The 22,335-nt window shown below is 38.4% G+C and overlaps 2 protein-coding genes across 5 annotated transcripts in view; both read right to left on the reverse strand.

Moving 5' to 3' along the window:
• The window catches only part of epc1b (enhancer of polycomb homolog 1 b), a 19,988-nt gene extending 12,957 nt beyond the window's left edge, over window positions 1-7,031 (reverse strand). The window contains exons 1-2 of one of the 2 annotated variants that reach the window (XM_084119256.1): window positions 6,695-7,031; window positions 5,803-5,887 (exon numbers count right to left, since the gene is read on the reverse strand). In XM_084119256.1, coding sequence (XP_083975382.1) covers window positions 5,803-5,871 — 69 coding nt within the window. In that variant the 5' untranslated portion in view covers window positions 5,872-5,887; window positions 6,695-7,031. Of the gene's footprint in view, window positions 1-2,065; window positions 2,554-5,802; window positions 5,888-6,694 lie in introns of those variants that run through there. The other variant, XM_084119255.1, reaches the window with a different exon arrangement.
• A 769-nt stretch (window positions 7,032-7,800) lies between these two features.
• LOC311086385 (integrin beta-1-like) lies at window positions 7,801-18,898 on the reverse strand. 3 transcript variants are annotated; one of them, XR_014607054.1, is made up of 18 exons: window positions 18,872-18,898; window positions 18,627-18,758; window positions 17,921-17,987; window positions 17,582-17,667; window positions 17,265-17,469; window positions 15,918-16,088; window positions 15,603-15,838; window positions 15,058-15,213; window positions 14,861-14,956; window positions 14,650-14,739; window positions 13,334-13,474; window positions 11,713-11,912; window positions 11,384-11,622; window positions 10,587-10,809; window positions 10,162-10,397; window positions 9,459-9,625; window positions 9,190-9,325; window positions 7,801-8,194 (listed from the first exon to the last, which is right to left on the reverse strand). XR_014607054.1 is itself a non-coding variant. In XM_084119258.1 (17 exons), exons 3-17 carry the CDS (start codon window positions 17,985-17,987, stop codon window positions 9,260-9,262), a joined length of 2,379 nt encoding a protein of 792 aa, XP_083975384.1. In that variant the 5' UTR covers window positions 18,627-18,758; window positions 18,872-18,898; the 3' UTR covers window positions 7,801-9,259. The 3 variants fall into 3 exon arrangements, 2 of the variants coding, with proteins under 2 accessions (XP_083975384.1, XP_083975385.1); XM_084119258.1 differs by having other exon boundaries at window positions 7,801-9,325; XM_084119259.1 differs by lacking the exon at window positions 18,872-18,898 and having other exon boundaries at window positions 7,801-9,325; window positions 15,121-15,213; window positions 18,627-18,867.
• Between the last annotated feature and the right edge of the window lie 3,437 nt (window positions 18,899-22,335).

The raw sequence follows: 22,335 nt of genomic DNA on the forward strand, positions 1-22,335 counted from the left end.
CTCTCTTGTCTGTCAGCACATTGTGTTTTTCACTGTGTGAGAACAGTCTCACGCTGAATGTGCCAGTGGACCCCCGGACACCCCTCTAGCTCTGCCACAGTATCAAGGTTTCCACAAAAATCATCACAACAGTTCTTAACACTGAGAATAACAAATGTTTCTTGAGCAACAAATCAGCAGATTAGAATAATTTCTGAAGGATTGTGTAACACTGAAGTCTGGAGTAATGATGCTGAAAATTCAGCTTTGCCATCACAGAAATATATTACACAATAAGGTTTCATTTGCTAACATTAATGTATTAACTAACATGAACTAACCATGAAAAATACATTTTCTACTGTATTTGTTAGTCTTTGTTCACGTTACTAAAAACACAGCTGTTCTTGTTTGTTCATGTTAGTTCACAGTGCAAACTAATGTTAGCAAATACAACTTTTGATTTTACTAATGTATTAGTAAATGCTGAAATTAACAATAACTAAGATTAATAAATGCTGTAGAACTGCAGTTCATTATTAGATCATGTTAACTAATGTAGTTAACTAATGTTAACTAATAAAACCTTATTGTAAAGTGTTACCAGTTATATTTTAAACTGTATTCAAATAGAAAAGTTTTTAAATTGAAATATTGAAAAAAAATTAATTTTTAGCCTTGAGGAGCATAAGAGACTTCTTTCCAAAAAATGCATTATTCTTAGGCCATTATCCTAATTATTCCAAACTTTTGACCACATCGCCTGCTTGATATAATCCAGTGATAAAAATCCACATACAAACCACTAATGTTGGTCCCTGATACCCCATTATTATGAGCATTTAAACCAGTCAGTGGGACAGCAGCACATACACTTGTCTGTCGTCTCACACCAAACACCATAACATTAACAGTCTTGACACCTGTCCCAGAGTGCTGAGGTTAACACCAACGTCTAGCATTTTAACACATTTACTTTTAGACAGACATGTTTACTACATGCATATTATTTCCCCCAGCACATTTGCACGCATTAATAGATCAGTGTGTAAAATGTGAATCATTTTCATTCAAGATTTGTAAATCAAAGATATGTGGAACAAGAACAACGTAGTTTAAAACACGTTGATTTATTTCTTTGATTTTATGCATTTAAAAAATAAATCACAACTGAGAAACAGAAATACACAGACAAATGTCATGGGGGAAATAATTTAAGTTTAATGGATCCGACCTAAATATTTCCATATTAATAATTGCTGAAAGAGAAGACCGTTTCATTTGATGTGTATAACATTTACTTGTTATATGCTGATCTACAGAACAGATGAAAAAGAGATCAAGAGCTTCAGGTGCCCTGTGTTGAGAAAAGAAAACAAGGCCTCATGTGCGCCCCTGCCCCCCAGGTCAAATGGATCACTGCATACACCTAAACAGACCGGTAGGGCCAGATATGCTTCCTCTGTCAATTCAGAGATGCATTCACATTTCACATATATGTAATTGCTTCTAAGCATACCTTCTTTTAGAACACATGCATTTAAAGAGAAATATATGCTTTCTTTGATATGACAGGTTTTCTGACCAAAGCTTGTGGCTCTTAAAAAAACAACAACAACAACAAAAAAAAAATTTGCATGGACACTTTGAACTGTTCAAATATGAAACATTACTTCACTGATTGTTTTGCTGGTGTTAATTGGTGATTTCTGTTTAGGGCGCAGAGATTGGCGCCCCCTTTGGTTCAGTGCGCGTTACTGCACCTCCATGGAACCCTAATATAATCAACAAAATGGCGGCTTTCCCCGTGGTCACGTGACTCCTTTGTACTCCGTAACCCCTCTATCGGCAAAAATACTGCGTAGTAATCACCTCCGAGGTTATATTTGCAGAGAAAAACGTTTAATATTTGGGTCCAATATACTAAACCTCGACCGTATCGTACCGTAGCTAGATATTTTATGCGTTTCTGCAGGAGAAATGGCGGCCATTTTGTGTACACTGGCGCAGAGAAGCAAGGGACGCGCCTCTGACAAGAAAAATGAAATTATTTCCAAAATACATGATTCGAAGCAATAAAACGTACCGATTCCTCCTCTTTCTCCATCCCCGTGGGCATCTGTGGTACTGCCCGGTTAATAGACGCATATTCGTGCAGATCGGGCAGGTCCTCGCAGCGGAAGACGGGTAGAGGCTTGGAAGCGTCCAGCGCCCGCGCCCGAAACGACAGTTTACTCATTTTTCTTTATATTTCGAGATGCAGCATAAATCTATCCAATCCCCTAATGTTCCCTACTAGTCCGATTAAAGTTCTCATGGATGATGCCGGTTCGGTGTCCAGCAGTGCACGGGTCACTCGGTGGAGGTGGCGGGGCGAGCAGAGGCGCGAGGCCGGGTGTCGGTCGCACTCTCTCGGTGTGTGTTTCCAACGCGCTCCGGTCCCTGATTCCAGGCTCAGTGCGCCATGGCCAACATGGCGGACATTAAAAACACTCTTTAACGGTTTGCTCGTGTTGAGCGGCCCAACCCCCCGTTCCCAGATCAGCCATTCCCACATGGGTTTACAACGCATGCGCTTGTGGCGCGTGGAGCGAAGGGGGGAGGGAGTGAAAACCACTCCCATACCTTTTGCAAAGCGCGCCTCTTCAAAAACATTTATTTTTTGCCCGGTGTGCATTGGCATGATATATAATTTTAATTCGTATTAATATTAATAATTCTTGGCTGCTAGTTCTACTCAATCCATCTTGTAGCCAGCGTCAGCGACTACACATGGTAAAAGAGGTGAGCGTGAGCTATGACAGTAAATACATATTTTCACATTTATACACTAGCTATATTTTATTTAGAGCATTTCGTTGCCTTCAAGTGTTGCATTGCTGTATTGTTGTGTATTTGAAAAATAAACTTTGTATTGACAAGGCAATTTCCCCAACTTACCCAGCTAGAGAAGTTTTTCTGCTGTACTTTTTTAATTACATTTTTATATAATTAATAATATATTAATATTAAAAAATGTTATATAAATATACACGTAATGTCGTAATGTAACATTATAAATATGTTTACTGTCCCTTTTGATCAGTTTAATGAATAAAAGTATTAATTTCTTTGAATAAATAAAAAATACTGACCTCAAACTTTAGAATGGTAATGTGTGCATTTACTTGTATATTTATCTATGTGAGGACTAGTTTGAGTTTTAGACCATCAGAGTGTGGACAAAGAGTATAGTGGGGATTTTTTGGCTGGTCCTCACTTTCTGACACCCATTTAAAGGGCTGTTTGAGGGTTAAGACTTGGTTTTAGGGTTAAAGGCCAAGACCAAGCAGCAGTTTCCAACTTTACAGAAGAATTTATTTTTACAGCCTGGTACGAAAAGTGGTTTTGGTCTATATAGCTAATTTTGCCCTTCATGACAACTGTGAGTTTTTTTTTTTTTTTTAACTCATCCGTTCAAATTAGTTAAAGTTCTGCATAATTAAGGGCGTGGCCACTTGAGTGACAGGTGGATTGCCGCTGCTGTCACTACTAGCCGTTTGTCTGCTGTCTGTTAGCCGTCACGTCACCGCAGCTATTTCCGCCTATTTGCCCATTTTTGGTTATGGAGTGACGTGCAGTGACGCACTGCCAAGACGGCGACGTACGGCTCCGTCCACTTTGGGCTTCAAAAAGAAACCTACGGATGACGTCACGGACACTACGTCCATTGTTTTTTACAGTTTATGGCTGAGAAACACCAAGCCGACAGTCTGGCAATCTCAGGCCATTTTTGAGTTGTGTTCTGCACCGCTGGCTCTAGTCGGACGCCGTCTAGGTTTTTTGGGCCGGTGTCGAACCGTTGGTGAGAGAGAGAGAACTCTGATTGGCTGTTCAGCATAGCGAGAATAAAAGCAAAAGTGAAGAAAGCAAGCAAAGAAGTAAAGACGGTACAGACAGAAGGCTGTTATAATTTTACATCATCTTACCTGAGCATTCGAATCAAGCGTGCCGCACAAGCCCTGAAAAGTGAAGCCAAAACGTCTCGATCGCCCCCCGGTGACTGGTCCTAGTATAGGTCATAAGCCCCGCCTCCCCGTGTTATTCAACGGGACCTGAGACCAACTAAACAATTAAATTACACTTCAAATATCTTTTTTCCAAATGTGGTTTCTTTCATTTGCTGTCGTTTTTATCACGCTGATGTAAGTTCAAGTGTCTGTTTCAAAAATAAGTTGGTTTTTAGTTAGTTACGTGATGCGGTGGTGTACCGTCATGATTGACAGCTGTGATTGACAGGTTCTCGAGCGAAGTAGTCACTGAAGCACCAACAGACATTTTTTTCGGGATCTTCAGAGGAATGAGGAGATTGTATTTACTTTATTTTAACAAGCCTCTTGTCGTACTGCAATCAATTTTAAAAAAAGTGTGCAGAATCCACTCTCCCTGAGTGCATTCTGCGAGAGTGAGGGCGGAGCGTTGATTTCGCGGCTTTACTTCCTGCTCACTACTGCGCAGGTCTGGTCCTGAGATCGCTACTGCGCAGACTCAAGTTCCAATATGTCAGCGCCATATCGGGACTCTGGCGGCTTCAGTTCTCATCAATGGAAGAGAGCGAAGGGGCGTCGTCCATCTTTTTTTACAGTCTATGATTCGAATGCACAAATATTTTCATAATATTTCACATGAGCCGACTGGATTGAAGAAAGTGATCAGTGTGATTGATTAGAAATGGTAAGCAAGCGATGCTTTGTTTACGGTTTGCATGTCTGCAGTCCTAATTTCAGTTTCTCCTTTTGAAATGACGAATATCGACTATTGATACTGCTGATATAGACATATTTACTTGCACGCTGGCACAGAACGCACATACAAGTTGAAAGTCGCCTGTAGTCCTTTTGGTGTGTTCAAGCGCAGCTTTTTGGTCGAGACACAGCCGGTGTCGGCTCACAAAGATAAGCATACGTGCGTGTGTAAAGCCATATATTTTTGACCAAATCAAAAAAGATGAAAATATTTCAAATAATTCATTGCTAGTAAATTTGTTTTTATATACAAGTCTGATATAGAAGTTATTCATTCATACTTCTGAAGTGATATTACTTTTCTAGGCGGATGAACATCTGGTTTGTGTTACTGACCTAATTTATGAGACCTATAGTTAAACCAAAAGTTAAACAGTAACAGTTAGCCTACATATTTGAAATGTGCTTTCCTTTGGTTTTACAAACTGAGAAATCATATTCTGTGGTTTATACTGTGGATGCAGAGCTCAATTTGTATTTGACTACAAACATTATTTTATTAAAGTACTACTTTTAAAATGATTTGACAGCTGCATAAAAGGTTTTGTTTGTGTTCCACTAAATCACTTGATTTTCACAGGGACATCAGGGAAGCAATGTAGCTTGAATCAAAGACGTGAATCTTGTGTAAATGCTGGTCAAAGAAGATTACAAAGCCTAAATATGACTTGAAAAGGAGATTTATCCCCAGTGTTATCTTAGTGATGTTACAGCACAATCTAAAATACTATTCTCACTGGAAACGACGAAGACAAGTGCCTCATGACGGTAATGAGAAGATCATGTTTCACTGCAAAAACATGCACCATTCCCCTTCTGTCTGCTAATGCAGTCCTATACTCTCCTTCATACGTCCATGCACTTACACTATAATAAGACCACAACACATAGAAAAATATCCAGATTTATCAGCATGAAATTATAAAAATCCATGCATTAATAACATATGATGTAACCACATGTGTTTAGGTATTATCTGATTGAAATGTCAAAGATAAAGCACCTAAGAAGATATGATCAATCGCAAGTGTAGTTTTACCTGCACTCCCAGAAGACTGTCATCGGCCACAGGGGACCCGTCTGACCCTCCAGAGGGGCAACAATCCATCCGGCACAGTACATCCCTGTCACACACATTGACATAATGAGCACTGAGCATGACCATGACCAAGACCACACTCTTGACCTCAAGGGTGAAGGTGTTGCCATCTCTGGGACAGCAGCCAGATTATGACATAAGTGCAAATGCACACAGCTTTCTTGTACCAACAAAGGGGCAGTGCTGTGTGTTGTTTTTCCACATTAAATAAGACATCTGCAATAGCGCCACCATGCTAAAAGCCTGAACTATAACGCATTTTAGGTCGCTTCGCGCAAATCCATATGACCGTTCACAATTATGTCACTTCAAATCCGGATTTTACGTAAATGAAAAACGGACGCTCGCTCGTGCAACGAAGCTCGCGGAGCGGAAGAGAATGTAAAAGCTGCTCGGCTAACGTTAACCGAGAGGGAAAAAAACATCTGACAGGACAAAAAAACGAACCATGGCGAGCTTTTAAAGAGGATGACACGTAGACTCGCGGTTAATGTGCGGAGACGATGCGGCCATCCGCAGTCAAACCTTCTGCAGATATTTAACCTGCGCGAAAAGTGCTCCGTCTTTGTTTCAACCCACAAATACCTCGCGAGCGATCATAAAATTCCGACATTTTATCAAAGTGTGCAGTTATAAAGGCAGACCTAATTTAGGAAGATATTTTGAGTTTATTTTCCAGGCTGATGTGACACAATGATGTTAGGAATATGCTGACGCTCGCCTGCCAAGTTCACAGTTTGACTCGCTCATTCAATAACCCTTTATGTTATTAAAAATACATTAATCGATCAATCCACTTTAAACGGGAGGCAGGCATAAAGTCAAGACTTACCAGCTCTAGATCGAGAGATATCAACGGGTCTGTCCTGAATTTGCCACATTTCAATGTTTCAGACGGCATAACTGTGTAACGCATCAAGGTGGTGTTTGGCAAACAAACGGCACAGTCGTCAGACATACTGTCTCTCTCTCTTTCTCTCTCTCTCTCTCTCGCCTTTACCTTCCGCTCGACACGGCGATTAGACAATCTCCTCGGTTAAACGAAGACAACGCAACCCCGTTAAGCGATCCGGCAGGGAAATGAAGGAGTTATTTGCGTCAGATTAAGGCTGTAAGCAGACCCCGGGGAGAGTCCGAGACTGCCACAGGGTTAATAACTTTGCAATGGCAGCGAGACGCCTCCTGATTGGTCAGTGAGTGGCACCAATCACCTGTGGGAAGCTTCAGGCATATGATCTAAGTGGCAACATGAAGAGATGCTGTGGCATAACTAATTACTGCAAAAATACACTTAACCCCTTCTTATTGTCTTCAGATCATTTATGACAAGGTTTCGGTATTAAATAATACTTTAAATACAACATAGTTTGTGTTAGCAGGTTATATGAACTTGACAAGATTATCAATACAAACACAACAACAACCAAAAACAACTGTGTTGTTTTCCATGTGTAGTCTGTTTTAGTCAAATTTGAATAACCATATGGCCTTTAAACGTTTTGTCATTAGTTTTGTGCCATTTAGTCCATATATGTTTGCTTTACCGCAGTTTATGCAATGTAAAGACCTGTTCACACTAACTATGATAACACACATCCATGGCAGCGTTACAGCGTACAATACATTTCTGTTTATTATAAGCACGTTGTGGTAAAGTCGATTAGTGATTTAGTGCGATTGTTAAAACTTTATAGTTATAATCATAGTTATCATCCTTGGTGTGAACAGCTCCTTACACTGACAAAATGCACTTTTAGCAGATATATGCATTCACAATTTACAGTCTTTCTCTTGGGAAAGAAAAAAACCTAAAATATTGATGACTCATCCTGCACTACAGATTTTTGTCCAATCAGTTGCTCTCTAGAATGACAATGCCCCGCCCCCAAATACAACTAGCCACTGATTAGCATGGAGAAAAACCACACAAGTCAAGAGTGTATTTAGTAAAACCCAACACTGTTTTATTGGCTTTATAGAAAGTATGTCAAAATAAGAAGTCATGTTGGATCTTGTGACTTCCTGTGAGATTATGGTATTTCTGAGCCAGATGAATTTAATATTTACATATAAACATTAAAAAAAAAGAAAAAAATCAAGCAATAGGAAACTAGCTTATGAATCAGTTCTCAACTGGTAGGTTGTGACCCAAAAATGCATTTGATTGAGTAGTGGACAGAAGGAACAGAAACAATGCTAAATGCACACCGTAAAATGCAAAATAAATAATTGTATCAAATATTAAAAGGAAACATAACATTTGTTGTTGGCATCTGTGTGGGTATTCTGGTCAAAAGTCAAATGACCCAGACTTCATTAAAGGAACACGCCACTGTTTTTTGAAATAGGGGTTATTCACCAGGTTAGGTTATTCACCTGTGGTCATGCTTTGGGTCATGACCAAAAGGACAAGATCCCGGACACAGGCGGCCGAAATGAGCTTTCTCCGCAGGGTGGCTGGGCGATCCCTTAGAGATAGGGTGAGAAGCTCAGTCACTCGGGAGGAGCTCAGAGTAGAGCCGCTGCTCCTCCACATCGAAAGGGGTCAGCTGAGGTGGCTCGGGCATCTGTTCCGGATGCCTCCTGGACGCCTTCCCGGGCACGTCCCACCTGGAGGAGACCCCGGGGAAGACCTAGGACATGCTGGAGGGACTATGTCTCCCAGCTGGCCTGGGAACGCCTCGGTGTCCCCCTGGAAGAGCTGGAGGAAGTGTCTAGGGAGAGGGAAGTCTGGACATCTCTGCTTAGACTGCTGCCCCCGCGACCCGGCCCCGGATAAGCGGAAGAAGATGGATGGATGGAGGGTTATTCACCGTCTCCCCTACATTTAGATAGGTAGGCAAAAGCATTTTTGTCTCAGTGCATGCATTGTCTTAGTCTGGCAGCGTCGCCGCTAGCTTAGCTTAGCATAATGAATTGAATCCTTTGTTGCCAGATAGCATGTTGTGAGTAAAAGTGATCAAAAAACAAACAAAAAATTAATTCTTGTGGCCTGCATATTCACAACGAGTACAAATAGCAATGCAGATTAAGACTAGGCGATTTCCAAGGCAGATTTTGACTTGGGACTATATTGGGGGGGAAGCACAGACGAAGCACTGCTACTTGGGCGCAGAGATATCAGATATCTTGGGCACAGAAATAGTGGATTTCAGGTGTTGCGTGATATCTCTGCGCCCAGCGCTGCCAGACTAAGACAATGCATGCACTGAGACAAAAATGCGTTTGCCCACCTATCTAAATGTAGGGGAGATGGTGAATAACCCCTATTTCAAAAAACGGTGGCGTGTCCATTTAAATACAGTTTATAGTACTGTATTAAGTCACCAATGTAAAATCTGATTCCTGAAGCCAATACCAGTTGAGAACCTCTGCTGCAAGCCATAGAGAAGATCCATCATTTCCCCTCATATTTGGGGTTCACCACAGTTGTCACAGCACTCTTATAGATGGGATTCTCACCCTAAACAGAACAGAAAGACCATACATACATGAGTATTATCCCAGTATTATTCCCATAGCCTTTACAGCATGAACCCAACAAAATGTATTTATTTGCAATATTATAAAATAAATATTAATAAAGATTTGCATACCGTGTCCCATCTGGCATTCATCTTCTCTTTCTCGAATTTGGCGAACTCTCTGCGATCGTGAATAATCATGAGCAGCTTCCAGATGAGCAGAAGCGCTAAACCAATCAGAACGATTCCTGCGACCACACCCGCTACGATGGGGATGATGTCAGGGCCAGAGGGACACTCTGTCAACACAGACACAAAGCATTATTGGACACAAGGTAAAACTTAGTTATCACTAACTATCAATTAAGAAATTAAGCCAACATGAAATGGAAGTTGCGATAGTCTTTTCTTCTTTATTATGACATATCTGAGTGAAACGGCTTCTAGAATGAGAAAAAAATGTAGTGCAGGATTTAATTTTGTCCATCAGGAATTGATTGGATCATTGTTGTTTGCTATTGCTACGATCTCATGTGTGTGACGGGGTGCTCTCGTGCCAATGCACGTCAGAGAAAAGACGTCATTGCGAGGGGAAGGAAAAGCTTATGTTTTTGATTAATGATTACAAGGTAAAACAAATGGGTAAATCATTTATTATAAACACTGCAATATTCTGTAAAAATAATAATTGTCAATTGTGATTTCTTGGTGACTTTAAATAATGAAATCAATCAGGTTTAGATCAGTGGACACTCATATTTAATGTAATATTTGTATTTAATATTTTCAAAAAATATTTCATACTGGTACTTGGCAACATTTGTCCATCCATTACCTTTTTTTTCAGCCACATGGACCTCAATCTTGTCATCATTATTGGTAGCGTAGGTGAAGAAGAACCGGCAGTCGTCAGCGTCCCGTTCTTTGCAGAGATCGATGTGGGTCTGGTCGTCGGACTGAGGAAGATCATCCTTGTTGTTCACTACTTTAAGAGGTGTGAAGTTTCTGCATTCTTTATCACATGTAAGTTTCTTGATACCCATACCAAACTGTAGGCACTCAACACAATCCCTTGGAGGAAAAACACACAGGAATGTATTTAGTGCTGCTAGCTTTAGATTAAATCTGTTTTAAGCACCACTGAAATTAGAAGAAAAGTTATTCAGATAAAATAAAAAAAATGACTACAAGCAAGTAGTTCAACCCACGGGGTTAGCTATGTTAACTTAACCATTAGAAAGTGTTCTGCCAATAACTCACTTGTGTTCATTGCAAATTCTGGAGCAGGTTGGGCACGTTTCACAGGTCGGACCCTCAAACTTTGAGTCTGTACATTTACACACGCCACACTTGCAGGAGCCCCGGTTGTTACAGATCTTTTTATTACTTGCCAGACAGGTGGAGGTGTCTAGAGGGCAGTCGCATGCACTACCGGTGTAGTTAGCATTACAAATACACTTTCGGCATTCACATCGTCCATTACCTGTGGGGGAAAGAATGCCTTGATGATAAATCCGTCTTAACTGTGCAATAGCATTTTTGTCTTGTTTTCCAGTACAAATATCTAAACAGTCTTAATTCAAAATTCCATTACTTGAGAACGAAATGACTTACGAAGTCTTGTTTTCTGAAAAATATATCAAAATTAAGTTTAAAACAAAAAAAATATCTGTCAATGGGAAAAGAAAAATAATCTTGTTTTTCCTTTGAATTTCTATACATTTTCACACAAGACTCACACAATATCTAAAGTCATTTTGCATATCTAGTTAATGTATCTTGATTTAAGAATTAATAGATATTTATACTGGAAAACAAAACAAGAATACTGAGTAAGTCAACATGAAATCAAAATGGTTGCAATTTACTAAGAAAAAAAAAAAAATGCTAGAGAAATACATTTTCTAATTATATACAGTGTATTCTGTAAATAAAATGGGATGCAAATGCAATTTCATGTTGATTTTAACTGTTCTATATTTTTAATTTAGGAGAAGTGAACATTAAACATTAAAATTTGTAGAAGATAAATTGAAAAATCCTTAAAAGAGACGTACCTCCACAGAGCTTGTTGTTGGATCGGTCGCAGCTGAAGTTGTCGCACTCGCAGAACTTTCCGCTGTATCTCTCCTCTGGGTTGTCTCTTTTCTTACACTCACACGTTCCACAGACACATTCTCCATTGTTGCTGCAGACCTCTGTCTCGTTACCTATACGACAATTTGCATCCAAATCGTCTGTTTTGACCTCATTTTGGCTGCACTCGCATGATCTGCCTAATCGACCATCATTACACCTGATATGATAAAGAAAACATCGAATCAGAATGATTGTCATACTTAGTTGTCTGCATTTGCATATGAGAGAGAGTGACAGCTTCTCAAACCTGCATACTCCACACTCCAGGGTACCGTTGCCGAAGTGACACGATGGGCTGTTTGGGATTCCATCTTTGTGACACTCACATTCACAGATGAAGTTGAGGACAACCTCCACCTCCTCGTTGGAGCCCAGCAGTTTGATCTTTATCGTCTCTGACTTATTAGATGGACAACCTTTAGCTGTGATTTCTATATCAAACTTCACCTATGAGGCACAACACATTGTTTTATGTTCCAGGTGGCATATCATTTATAAAAATGGAAATAGCCAGCATGGTGTACAGGGAAACGAAAGCTTTTATTTGTGACACGACGTTCTTTACAATGCTAAGTCCTTGTGCACATTATAAGACAGAAGCTCTTTGTGTACATTTAAAGATTCACCAAAATGTTGTGCACTGTAATTTTATTTATTTTTTATTTTATTCTAAAGTAAAAACCTGTTAATTGGTTAGCTGCAAATTACCTTATTATATATGGAAACATTTTTTTTATAGTTTAACATCACATTATATGTAATTTTACAAGTAAAAACTATGAATCACCATATAATTGACAATGAAAAACAGTTAAAGGACATTTCCAGAAGTCCCTCCACGACACATCACATATGATTATATTTTATATAAATTATTTTTCTTGCCCTTTTAGTTATCAGGAACATACATTTGGGTGTTTTTTATGGAGGACCAAACCTGCAGAAATTAAAAATAAATAAATAAACATAAATAAATAGATAACTGGCTTGATAAAACAAATGTAATTCATTTGAATTAAATTAATTAACTTTTTCCTTCATTTATTATTTTCTGTATTTATTTTTATTCTTTTTAACTATTATTTATTTATGCGTTAATTTATTTTTATATTTATTCATTCCCACATGTATTTATGTCCATATTTATTTATTTATACATTTATTTATCTTTACTTTTTCATGTGCAACATGGAAACAAATGAGGGAGGCGGTCCATGCGTAGCTCCAGTGTATTATTGGTTGAGAGCTCACGTATAGAAGTGTCAGATCTAACTATGCGATAGAGATCGGAGTTTGCTACAGGACGTGGCAGATCAGCTGGAAAGTTAGTTATCTTCACCGATTTTCATTATGTTGAATTCTTTCATATAGTGAACTTTAGGATGCAGTATTTCAGCCAAAAACCAGCATATACATCATACACCATCAAATTATCCACACTGAAATAGTGCAACATAGAGACTGTTTTTGCATTGTTTTGAACAGAATGGAAAACAAAGATAGCTAGTTGGAAGTAGTTTTTATTTTATTATTTTTGGACTCCTGTTTCCCACACATTGACCTCCACTCCCAGTCTTTCCTTTCATAATTTCATTGGGTATTGCAGTAGCTCCTCTGCTTGTCAGAGAAAGTCAGGTTGGCTATATTTTAAATCAGAAGAAATTCATCCTAGCATCTGCGACTACTCAAATTGAAACATGTCTTAGAAGTATGCAGACTAGGAGAGCATTGGTGAATGGGAATGATCTAGAAGTTTGCTGCCATTTGGAAAGAGCGACAAGCTTTTGTCTTGAGCTACAGTTAGCACAGTTAGTTCCTTTACATGCACGGACAAGTTCAGATGGCTTTTATTGCGTTCACTCTCTCACCTCATCCCCAATGGAGATGTTGGAGCAATTGCCCCCACTTTCTTGTTTTCTGCTCACTCCATTCTTGCAGTGGGAGACGTAGGAGATGGACACACCAGCAGGTAGCTTGCTGTTCTCCAGAATGACCTCTGCGGACAAGGACTGATAGAGAGAATTAAACACAGAGAGTATATTAGTGCTGGGAAAATTAAATATTCATTCAAATCCTACATTTATAGGGATAGTTCACTCTTGACATTTCTGTTTACTCAGCCTCATCATCGTTCTAAACCTGTATGAATGTCTTCTGTGGGATAGGTTAGGGTTAGACATTTTGAAATTCAATGTTTTTCACAGAGGAAAGAAAGTCATGCGGGTTTATGAGTGACATGAGACTAAAATAAACAATTAAAGCTTTCTTTTTGGGGTCAACTATTATTTTTTTATAACTTTTACTGTTTTTCTCTCGGGCCGGTTGCATAAACATAACCATTATGTTAAAGCTACACTGTGTAGGATTTTCTCCCATCTAGCGGTGAAATTGTTTATGACTACCAACTGAATATTACTTTCTAGCCCCTCCTATTCCGAGGGCGTTTTAACTCCTACGGTGGGCGTATTATTTCAAATCTGCCGGCAGTCGCGAGTAATCTCCCCCTCGCATTCGTCACGGTGCCACTGAGTGTAAAAACGCGAAAGGCGAAGCTTGAATTTCCAGGTATGTCCCACTTTGGCTAATGTATTTTCAAGATGGAGGCGCAACATGGCTGCCGCCATTCGAGCGACTCGCTCGTATGTATTCTAAATGGCAGATTCTATGCTTACGAGAATACTTGATTAGTTGGTAGAAGTAATTACACATTAATGAGCACATATCAGTTTGAAAGAACAAAGTGTTTTTTGCTAAGAATCAACTTAAAACATTACATAGTGTAGTTTTAAGACAGTGTCTTAAGTTTTAGTATGACCCACTAGCAGTAAGTCAGTGGCAGTCAGTCTTACTTTTTGGCATCAAATTAGACCAATCTGTGTTTTTATGTGTTTTAACTGATTTAAAAAAGCTATGAAGAGTCTTAAAGAAAATCATTTGATGTCTAACTTGTAAGACTAGTCTTAGCGGTTTATGCACCAAGCCAGTGGGTCGCACTTTAAGAACTATGAATTATGAACAACCTTAAAACATTGGATCTGGCTGTAAAGTGAATTCCTTTGTACGCAAGTGAAAAATAACAGCGGTTTTAGTTTCTTTTCTTTTGAACAGTAAAAGGAACTAGAGCTTACCACAGCCAACCATTACTTCACATTTCATAGACATCTGATGCATAACTTGAACTCACATTATAGGAATCAATGATGAGCTGGATGACATTGGAAGAGGAGGCAGATAGTGTCCCCACTGTAGATTTAGGGATTAGAGCAGAGAGCTCCTATTGTGCACACACATATACAACGTGAATCAACACAGACTATAATCTGAGTTAAAATTGATGCTTAAATCATGAGATGATGTTGCAATCAGGAGAAGATATATTACATGCATGCACAGACCTCATAAAGAGCCCGGAATTGCTCTGTCACAGCAAAGATGGTCTGAATGTTGTTGTCACTCAGTGTGTCTACTAGCTGAGAGATGGTGGGGTAGTCCTGAAAAAAATAACTCAAATGAAAGACATACTCTGATTTTTCCAGTTGTCTGCCTGCCTGTCTATCTGTCTATCTACTGTATCTGTAAAACTCACACTTACAAAGTAGTGGCCCATGGTGTACATATTATTGGAAAGATGGCATTTCCCATCATTTGGACGAACAATGCCACCCAGTTTTCCATCTCCAGCAAAATGGAATCCAGCATCCGTGGAAAACACGAGGAGACGAGTGACATTCCTCCAGCCAATCTCTTTCTGAGGAACAATCAAAACAAAGCAGACAGAACTCAGCTTCAAATGGTCAGGTTTTGTCCAAACATGTTCAGTAGCTAATGTTCAGTAGCATGCTGCTCCCTATGACTCAATAAGAATGATTAATGAGAGTGTGTCAATCACACGTTGACTACATGGTGATGAAGTAATTTTGTGTAAACATAATCTGAAAATTTGTATTCAACTACAGGATTTCTAAACTGGTAGCATTCACCATTTGAAAAAAAAAAAAAAAACTATTTTATTGGAACAAAAAGAAGTAGTTGTTTTGCAACCATTCACAGGGCGCGTACAACACTGCACGTGCTAACATGTACCGGAGACTTTGCCCGTAGTTCTGTGGCATTTATGGAATGTTGAACTCGACCCACCTTGCAGACAGCAGCTTGCATGATTGCATCAAATCCTGCCTCCGGAGAGTCCAGGTTTCCAGAGGTTTTCTGTTTGCTGACTTCTTGGGTGAACAATTTGCTGTCGTTGGTCAAACTCAGGACGTTTTTGTAGCTGAAGGGTGCTGTGCAGTCGTTTGGAAAACATGGGTTCTCCAGATACTTTGGCGTCGTCAGAATGAAAGGCATAACAAGCTTCTCCAAGAATGAACCAAAACCTGCAAGCAAGAGTTTGCAGATCATTTAACGGTTTTAATACCGCAAAGGCGTGAATGTGAGCATGTGTGTCCTCCTAACCGATCCGCAGGTCTTTAGTGATGTACCGCATCTCCTTGGCAAGGTCGGCTCCCAGATTCTTGACATTCTCAAGATTAGTTCGCATAGAGTCACTGAGGTCCATCAGGAAGTACAGATCGATGGGATAATCCTTTGCCCTCTTGAACGTGAGAGTAAACTTCTGCGGTTCATCTGTTGAGTGACAAAGACGAGAGAGAAAGAGAAATATCTATGTTACTCACAGTCACATGCCAATTCTCCTGTGAGCTTGAATAATCTTGATAAAAATGTTTTACTTTCTTTCCTGAAAAAAATATATACAATGTTGAAATATGCTATGATGAATGCTATGAACAATTTGTTAAACTTTTTAGGTAAACTGAGAATCCTATTACTATGTTTACTTAATTAATAAAGGAGTTGTTAACGGTACTGGTATTTGGTGCTGGGGGAAATGGAAAAAATCTTTAATATTTGGTTGGATTTCGAGCCAGTCTCACTTGTGTTGGGTATACCTAATGGACGCATTGTTTCATCTGCTAATAAGAAATTGTATAATATTCTATCCTTCGCTGCCAGAAAAAATATTTGACTTAATTGGATCAGTGATAAGTCTCCATCTCTTAAAGGTTTGCGTAAGGTTATTTTTGTGGAGTGTCTTAAAAAACAAGCCAGTTTTATAAAGTCTGGACCCCATATCTGGACTATTTGAAAACTCATCTTCGCCCTATTATATTACAAGGAATAATGTAATTTGTATAACTCTCTAGACATTGAACCTTTGTCCTCTTCTGCATCTTTTTGAAATATGTTATTGTTTTGTTTTTATTCTCTAATCTGTTTTACTATGGTGTAGTTCTGTTTTATATGCAAATCTGAGCTATTGGTGGTCCTTTATTTTTTATGTTATTTTTTTGTGATGTCTTGTTATTGTTGTATTATAATGAAAATTCAACAAACATAATAAAAAATTAATAAAAGAGTTGTTCACTTATTAGTAAAAAACAAAATTAAAGCCTGTCATCATATACCCTCATGTTGTAATTACGAGCCCGTGTTCAAGTGTTGTTGGAAAGAACAGGAATCATGGAGGACACCAAGTTTATTCTTATTCTTAATGGGAAAATCATATTAAAACCTAAATTATATTTTGCTACTCAATGATCATGAAAGGGCGTTCATATCCAATTTTTAACTAGGAAACTATTTACAATAATTACGATAATTCAGATAGCACATGAGGGCAGCATACATTTTTAGCCTGTTTCTTTTACAACGCAGACGTAGGCTAAATGTAAATTTGATTGAACTTGTCCTGATTCATATTTTACAACACATCCGTTTTGGTTCACAGGTGGGGTCCAGTACCTGATCGGAGGTTCAGGGTGAATTTCTGTGGCTGAATCTGGACGAACTCTTCAGGCCTCAGATTCTCTCCTCCCTCATTTTTACGGTTTGTGACAGGTTTGTTCTTGTCGATGGCGACCGTTCCTCGAGGGTTTTCTATGCCGAGTGGAGTGCAACCAGCCTTTTGCAGAGACTCCTTTTCATCACAGCGTGAAGGTTTGAAATCCTGCAAGCAGAGACTTGCTAAGTTCACATGTTCCGGTAAAACTCGGATAATCTTCCAGAGTCAGACGAGAAGTTGACAATGACAATCAAATGTTGTAGACAAAATAACTTACTGGATCTTTGCACCACACACACTGTGGCCCGGTCTGAATACACTCTCCACATGTTTTGGCATTTGCAGAAATGCATGCATTGCTGTCTGAGCGCAAAACACATACACAACAACTTTAGAAGACAAGCTCTAACATTACAATGTTATGTGAGATTATTAAAGAATAGTTTTCCAGCAACTAAAGCATTATGAAAAGAAAAGCTAACAAGAAGCTCTTTTGAAGAATAACTTGAGAAAGTAGCCTCAAAATTATGAGATAAACTCATAAACCTAAACATTAAAAGAATGTCCCCTGAGGCTACAGAAAGTAGCTGTTGTTGGTGATAAATGACTTCCTTACCTGTTTTTGCTCTGACATGAGAGACAAATCCTAGTAGAGCTGATATTAACAACACTCTCATATCCATCTAAATGCAGAAGAACCTCATAAATTACACAGAAACACATCAGGAAGAGAGAGATAATCAATTATACACAAAATCCTTGTCTGACACTCTTTGGCAAACTGTAGCCTACTGTGAATGATTGATCAATATATTTTGTTAAATACATTTTTTGATTAAGAAATACCATTCTTTGCACCAAAAAGTAGGTTTCCGTTAAAAAAAGGACTGGCAAACAGGAGTGTCTCTGACTCAGAACAATGAAAGAGACAGTTAATCATTGACTTAGATAACGAATAAGATATTGAGAAAGAAAAGGCAGCCCCAAGATACAGGCTCTTACTTGTCTGTTAATCTGAGTAATATCAAAGTTCCTTTAAGACTTGTTATTCTATAGTCTTTGGTAATGTACAAATACATACAAATACATACATTACCATTATATTTATATATAATATAAACATGTACACTAAATGATTGATCCCTGATTTACATTGTAGTAGTTTGTCTTTATGGATTTGCTCGAACAATTTTGATCAGACAAACATATTCAAAAACATTACATGCATATTCTGTGACTAGTAAAATGTCATGAGATTTTTTATGGGCATTTAATAATAAGTGGAAATAAATAAGTGGAAAAATAAAAGCTTAGTTACTTACCTTAACGCATGCTCCTGGCTCTTTCAAGAGATGTGTGTTTATGACGTAAATGTTTATATGATCAACTTTTCCTGATGTCTTGAGTTACACTCCAGGTTACTGTAGTCCTGTAAGCATTTGAAGAATGTGTTTCTGAAACGGAACACAAAACAAAATCGAAACGGTTTGTACTTGAGTGTGTGTGAGGTGTGTGAGCAGGTCTATTTCAGTAGTTCAGACAGTGCAGCAGAAGTTCAGTCTCACACCTTACAAAAACACAGGAAATACAAACTGAGGGTTGTGTGGTTTGGGCTGGACATGTAAAGAGTGAGGCTCCTCCTCCAGAACAGACTCACATTAGAAAAAAAGATGTGACTTGCATCAAACTAATTATAACAATATAATAACGTGTTTATATAATTTAAAGGGCACCTATTATGCAAAATTCACTTTTACATGGTGTTTGAACATAAATGTGTGCTGGCACTTTGTGTACACAACCAATAATAAAAATCCACCCAGTGCATTTTTTTTTTTTTTTTGTGTGTGAAATCCCCATAAATCATAAGCACTGTCTCAGGTCTCAGAACAACCCGTTCTCAGATTCGGGGCAATGTGACGTACTTTTGCACAAGCCCCTCCCACGACTGTTGATGGACGCTGCAGTTTTAGCATAGACCCGCCCTGAGAGAGCTAAACACAGTCCAACATTGTTTCCACGCCAGAGCAGCTGTTGACAAGAATATCATCTAAGCGATTGAGGTGTTTTGTTGTTAGATGTAAGAATTAACATAGAAGTCGTAATTTACTCTCGTTTTTACTGGAGGAAGGATCTGTACAAACTGTTCGTGATCCAGCTTACAGTCTCCGGAGCGATAGGCCTAACGTTACTGATCACGGCACTGATGGAAGGGAGAGCGCGCACTTTATTACAGTCGGTCGAGTTGTTTTACGGATATTAAGTTTACCAGTATTAAGCTCCCACTGAAAATGGTTAAAGTCTGTATATATTTGTTTACTGTTAGTTGTAACAAGGGTTTTTGTGTAATTCGCTGTCTATGTTGATGATAAAGAAAGGGAGACTGAGTTTATGGATAAGGCTTAAATCCGCACTTCTTTTACTGTTTATTCAGCTCTTACGGTGATTTTCTGGAGTAAAACTGACGCTTCATCTTTTGTGTGATGTACGTTACAATAAACTTTATAAAACTCATCAGTAAATCTTTGGCCATCATTCCAAGAGGTCTGCTACAACAGGCATGTTATTGGATAAAAGCAAGATGAAAAATACGTTTTAACCGTAATTGAACTAAACTATACCTGTTCTATCTCCATACAGAATATATTCTCTGGCTCTGTGGGCATTATAGTCCGACTCCTGGTCGAAATGAACACCGCTACTCAGAGTTTCTGTTTTGGTATCATCATTCCATGAGATGAGATGAGATGAGATGATGCTCGTGAGGCTCCACCCCCTGTGCAGCAGCAGCAGCTCATTTGCATTTAAAGGGATACACATTAAAACGTCGCGTTTTTCTCAGGCCCTAAAAGTGACAATTTAAACAATGATCTGTTGGGTATTTTGAGCTAAAACTTCACATACACACTCTGGGGACATCAAAGACTTATTTTACATATTGTGAAAAGGGGCATAATAGGTGCCCTTTAATATAAAATATTTTTCATAATGCATCACAAATGTTTAATCAGAACATGGTTATCACAGATATTTTTTAGCATTTAATACATGCCTTGCATAGTTTGCGGAATATTGCGACCTTCATCCCCTACACTTCTATAAAATCAAACTAAGTGCATTTTATTCTATAAACCAATCAGATATGTAGCAGTGACATGAGAGAACCCTCAAACACTAAATAAAAACACTAAGCCGTAAAAATCATTGGGAAAACAACACATTGGCTGTGTTTGACCAAAAATGTATGCACATCTGATGAAACAAATGTTGTGTCAAGAGGTGCATTCATTTTGACAATGCAAGAGTCGAGCACTCTGTAAAGTCTACTACTGCAAATACCAAAGACTTTCTATTAATTTAAGGTCTGGTGCCAGTTCATGTGTGAAAATGATTATTCATGCCCCTTCCTAACCATTCCTTCACAATTTGAGCCTGATGAATTGAATATGGCCATGATGTGTTTTCCTACATGGTTGTTTAAGAAATGAAAAGCTACACACTCCATCAATTGGAATGTTGTTTCCAAATATATAACATGCTAGAAACATAATAATCACTGCAGTAATGACCCAGTCATAGACTTAAGCATTTGCCTATTTAAATCCTTTTTTTTGGACAGGCAGTGTATAAAGACTTTACATTCCATTATAAACCATGCTGACCCATAAACACACACCGATAACAATGCAGTCCAGTGTTTTAGGTTCTTTATTTTAATAAATAACTCCTAGAAACAAAAAACAGAGGGCATGATGCAAAAAAAGAAAAGGCACTTTAAAATGCAAATTGTGTGTGTAACATGATTAAGCTTTTAAAAGCTTTAAGGGTAAAAAAAAAAAAAAACCTGAAAAAAACAAAACGTAATCTTTCTTATAACACTGATCTTTACAAACAATAATTTGAGCAGTTAGGCTTATTTATGAACAATGATGTTGTTAAAAAGGACAAATTAAATTACAAAAGCAGATGTGAAGCAAGTCCACTTATGGAGACTAACAGAAACAATAAAATATAGGTCTTGCACAGTAGACGTAAATATTTGGCATCAGTGAAAGAGAGAAATTCGGGACCTGAGATTTCATTTCCTCATTCTTAAAACAAATCTAAAACCTGAAGATCTTTTCATATGACTTTACACTTATGTTTTCAATAATATTAATAATAAAGTTGATTGTTCCATTCACAGACAAAGATGAAAATGTCCCTCTAACATCTTTCAAACTCAGATATTGCCAAGTCAAAGGCATTTAAATCAAACACTTGACAGATGAAATGTCAATTATATTGTGACAATTAAAAAGATACTAATCTGTCCTATTGGATTCATTAATGTGCACAATAAAAAGGTCACTAATCCATCTGATTCCCAGACCAAAAAAAAGGCTGGACTAGACTCAAATTTCCCAAATTATGCAGACGACATATGCGTCTACATTAAAAGCACCATGTGTACAAACAGCAGTGGTCCGCTACAGCTACCCTACTATACCAGTGACAGGACACTCCATCCACAGGTTCAGAAAGTTTCCTGTACCAACATAAGACACAAACTGACTCCAATGTTCAACTAGTTGCTGGACTGAAGCAGGTGGGTCTGGTTATTGTGTCTTGTCTTTGTGAATAACATTCTTAATGCATACTTGACCACATCTTACGTACAAAACCCCTGTCATCTAACCCAACACCACTGGTTTTAACATTCAGGGAAAACAAGGCAGACCTGTGGCTAAAAATCAAAAACATTGATGAAAATTTAAATGGTCTAAGATTGCATAAAATAAAAAAGTTTATACATACTGTACAGTTCCAAAACAATGCATAGAAACACAGGTTAATTGATTATACTGAACAGTGGCAAATGCACAGCCAAAAGGTGATTTAAAAACAAACAAAAAAAGAAAGAAAATAAAGTGAAATTCAACGCTTTCGTTCCTCTTGAATTGTTCTGCATACAGTGTTGCTTGGAGATGGACAGATTCATCCATTACTTGCCCTCATATTTAGGGTTGACCACCGTCGTCACAGCACTCT

Source organism: Abramis brama, assembly GCF_963993115.1.
Source record: "Abramis brama genome assembly, chromosome: 7".
NCBI classification, from domain to species: domain Eukaryota; kingdom Metazoa; phylum Chordata; class Actinopteri; order Cypriniformes; family Leuciscidae; genus Abramis; species Abramis brama.

Excerpts from the sequence above, each read along its gene's own strand:
- LOC311086385 (XM_084119258.1), bottom strand. The coding sequence starts at position 17,987 with ATGGATATGAGAGTGTTGTTAATATCAGCTCTACTAGGATTTGTCTCT. Across the intron at positions 15,214-15,602 it reads TGCAAGCTGCTGTCTGCAAG|AAAGAGATTGGCTGGAGGAA; the intron begins GTGGGTCGAGTT and ends ATTGTTCCTCAG. Across the intron at positions 13,475-14,649 it reads TCATCATTGATTCCTATAAT|TCCTTGTCCGCAGAGGTCAT; the intron begins GTGAGTTCAAGT and ends TCTCTCTATCAG.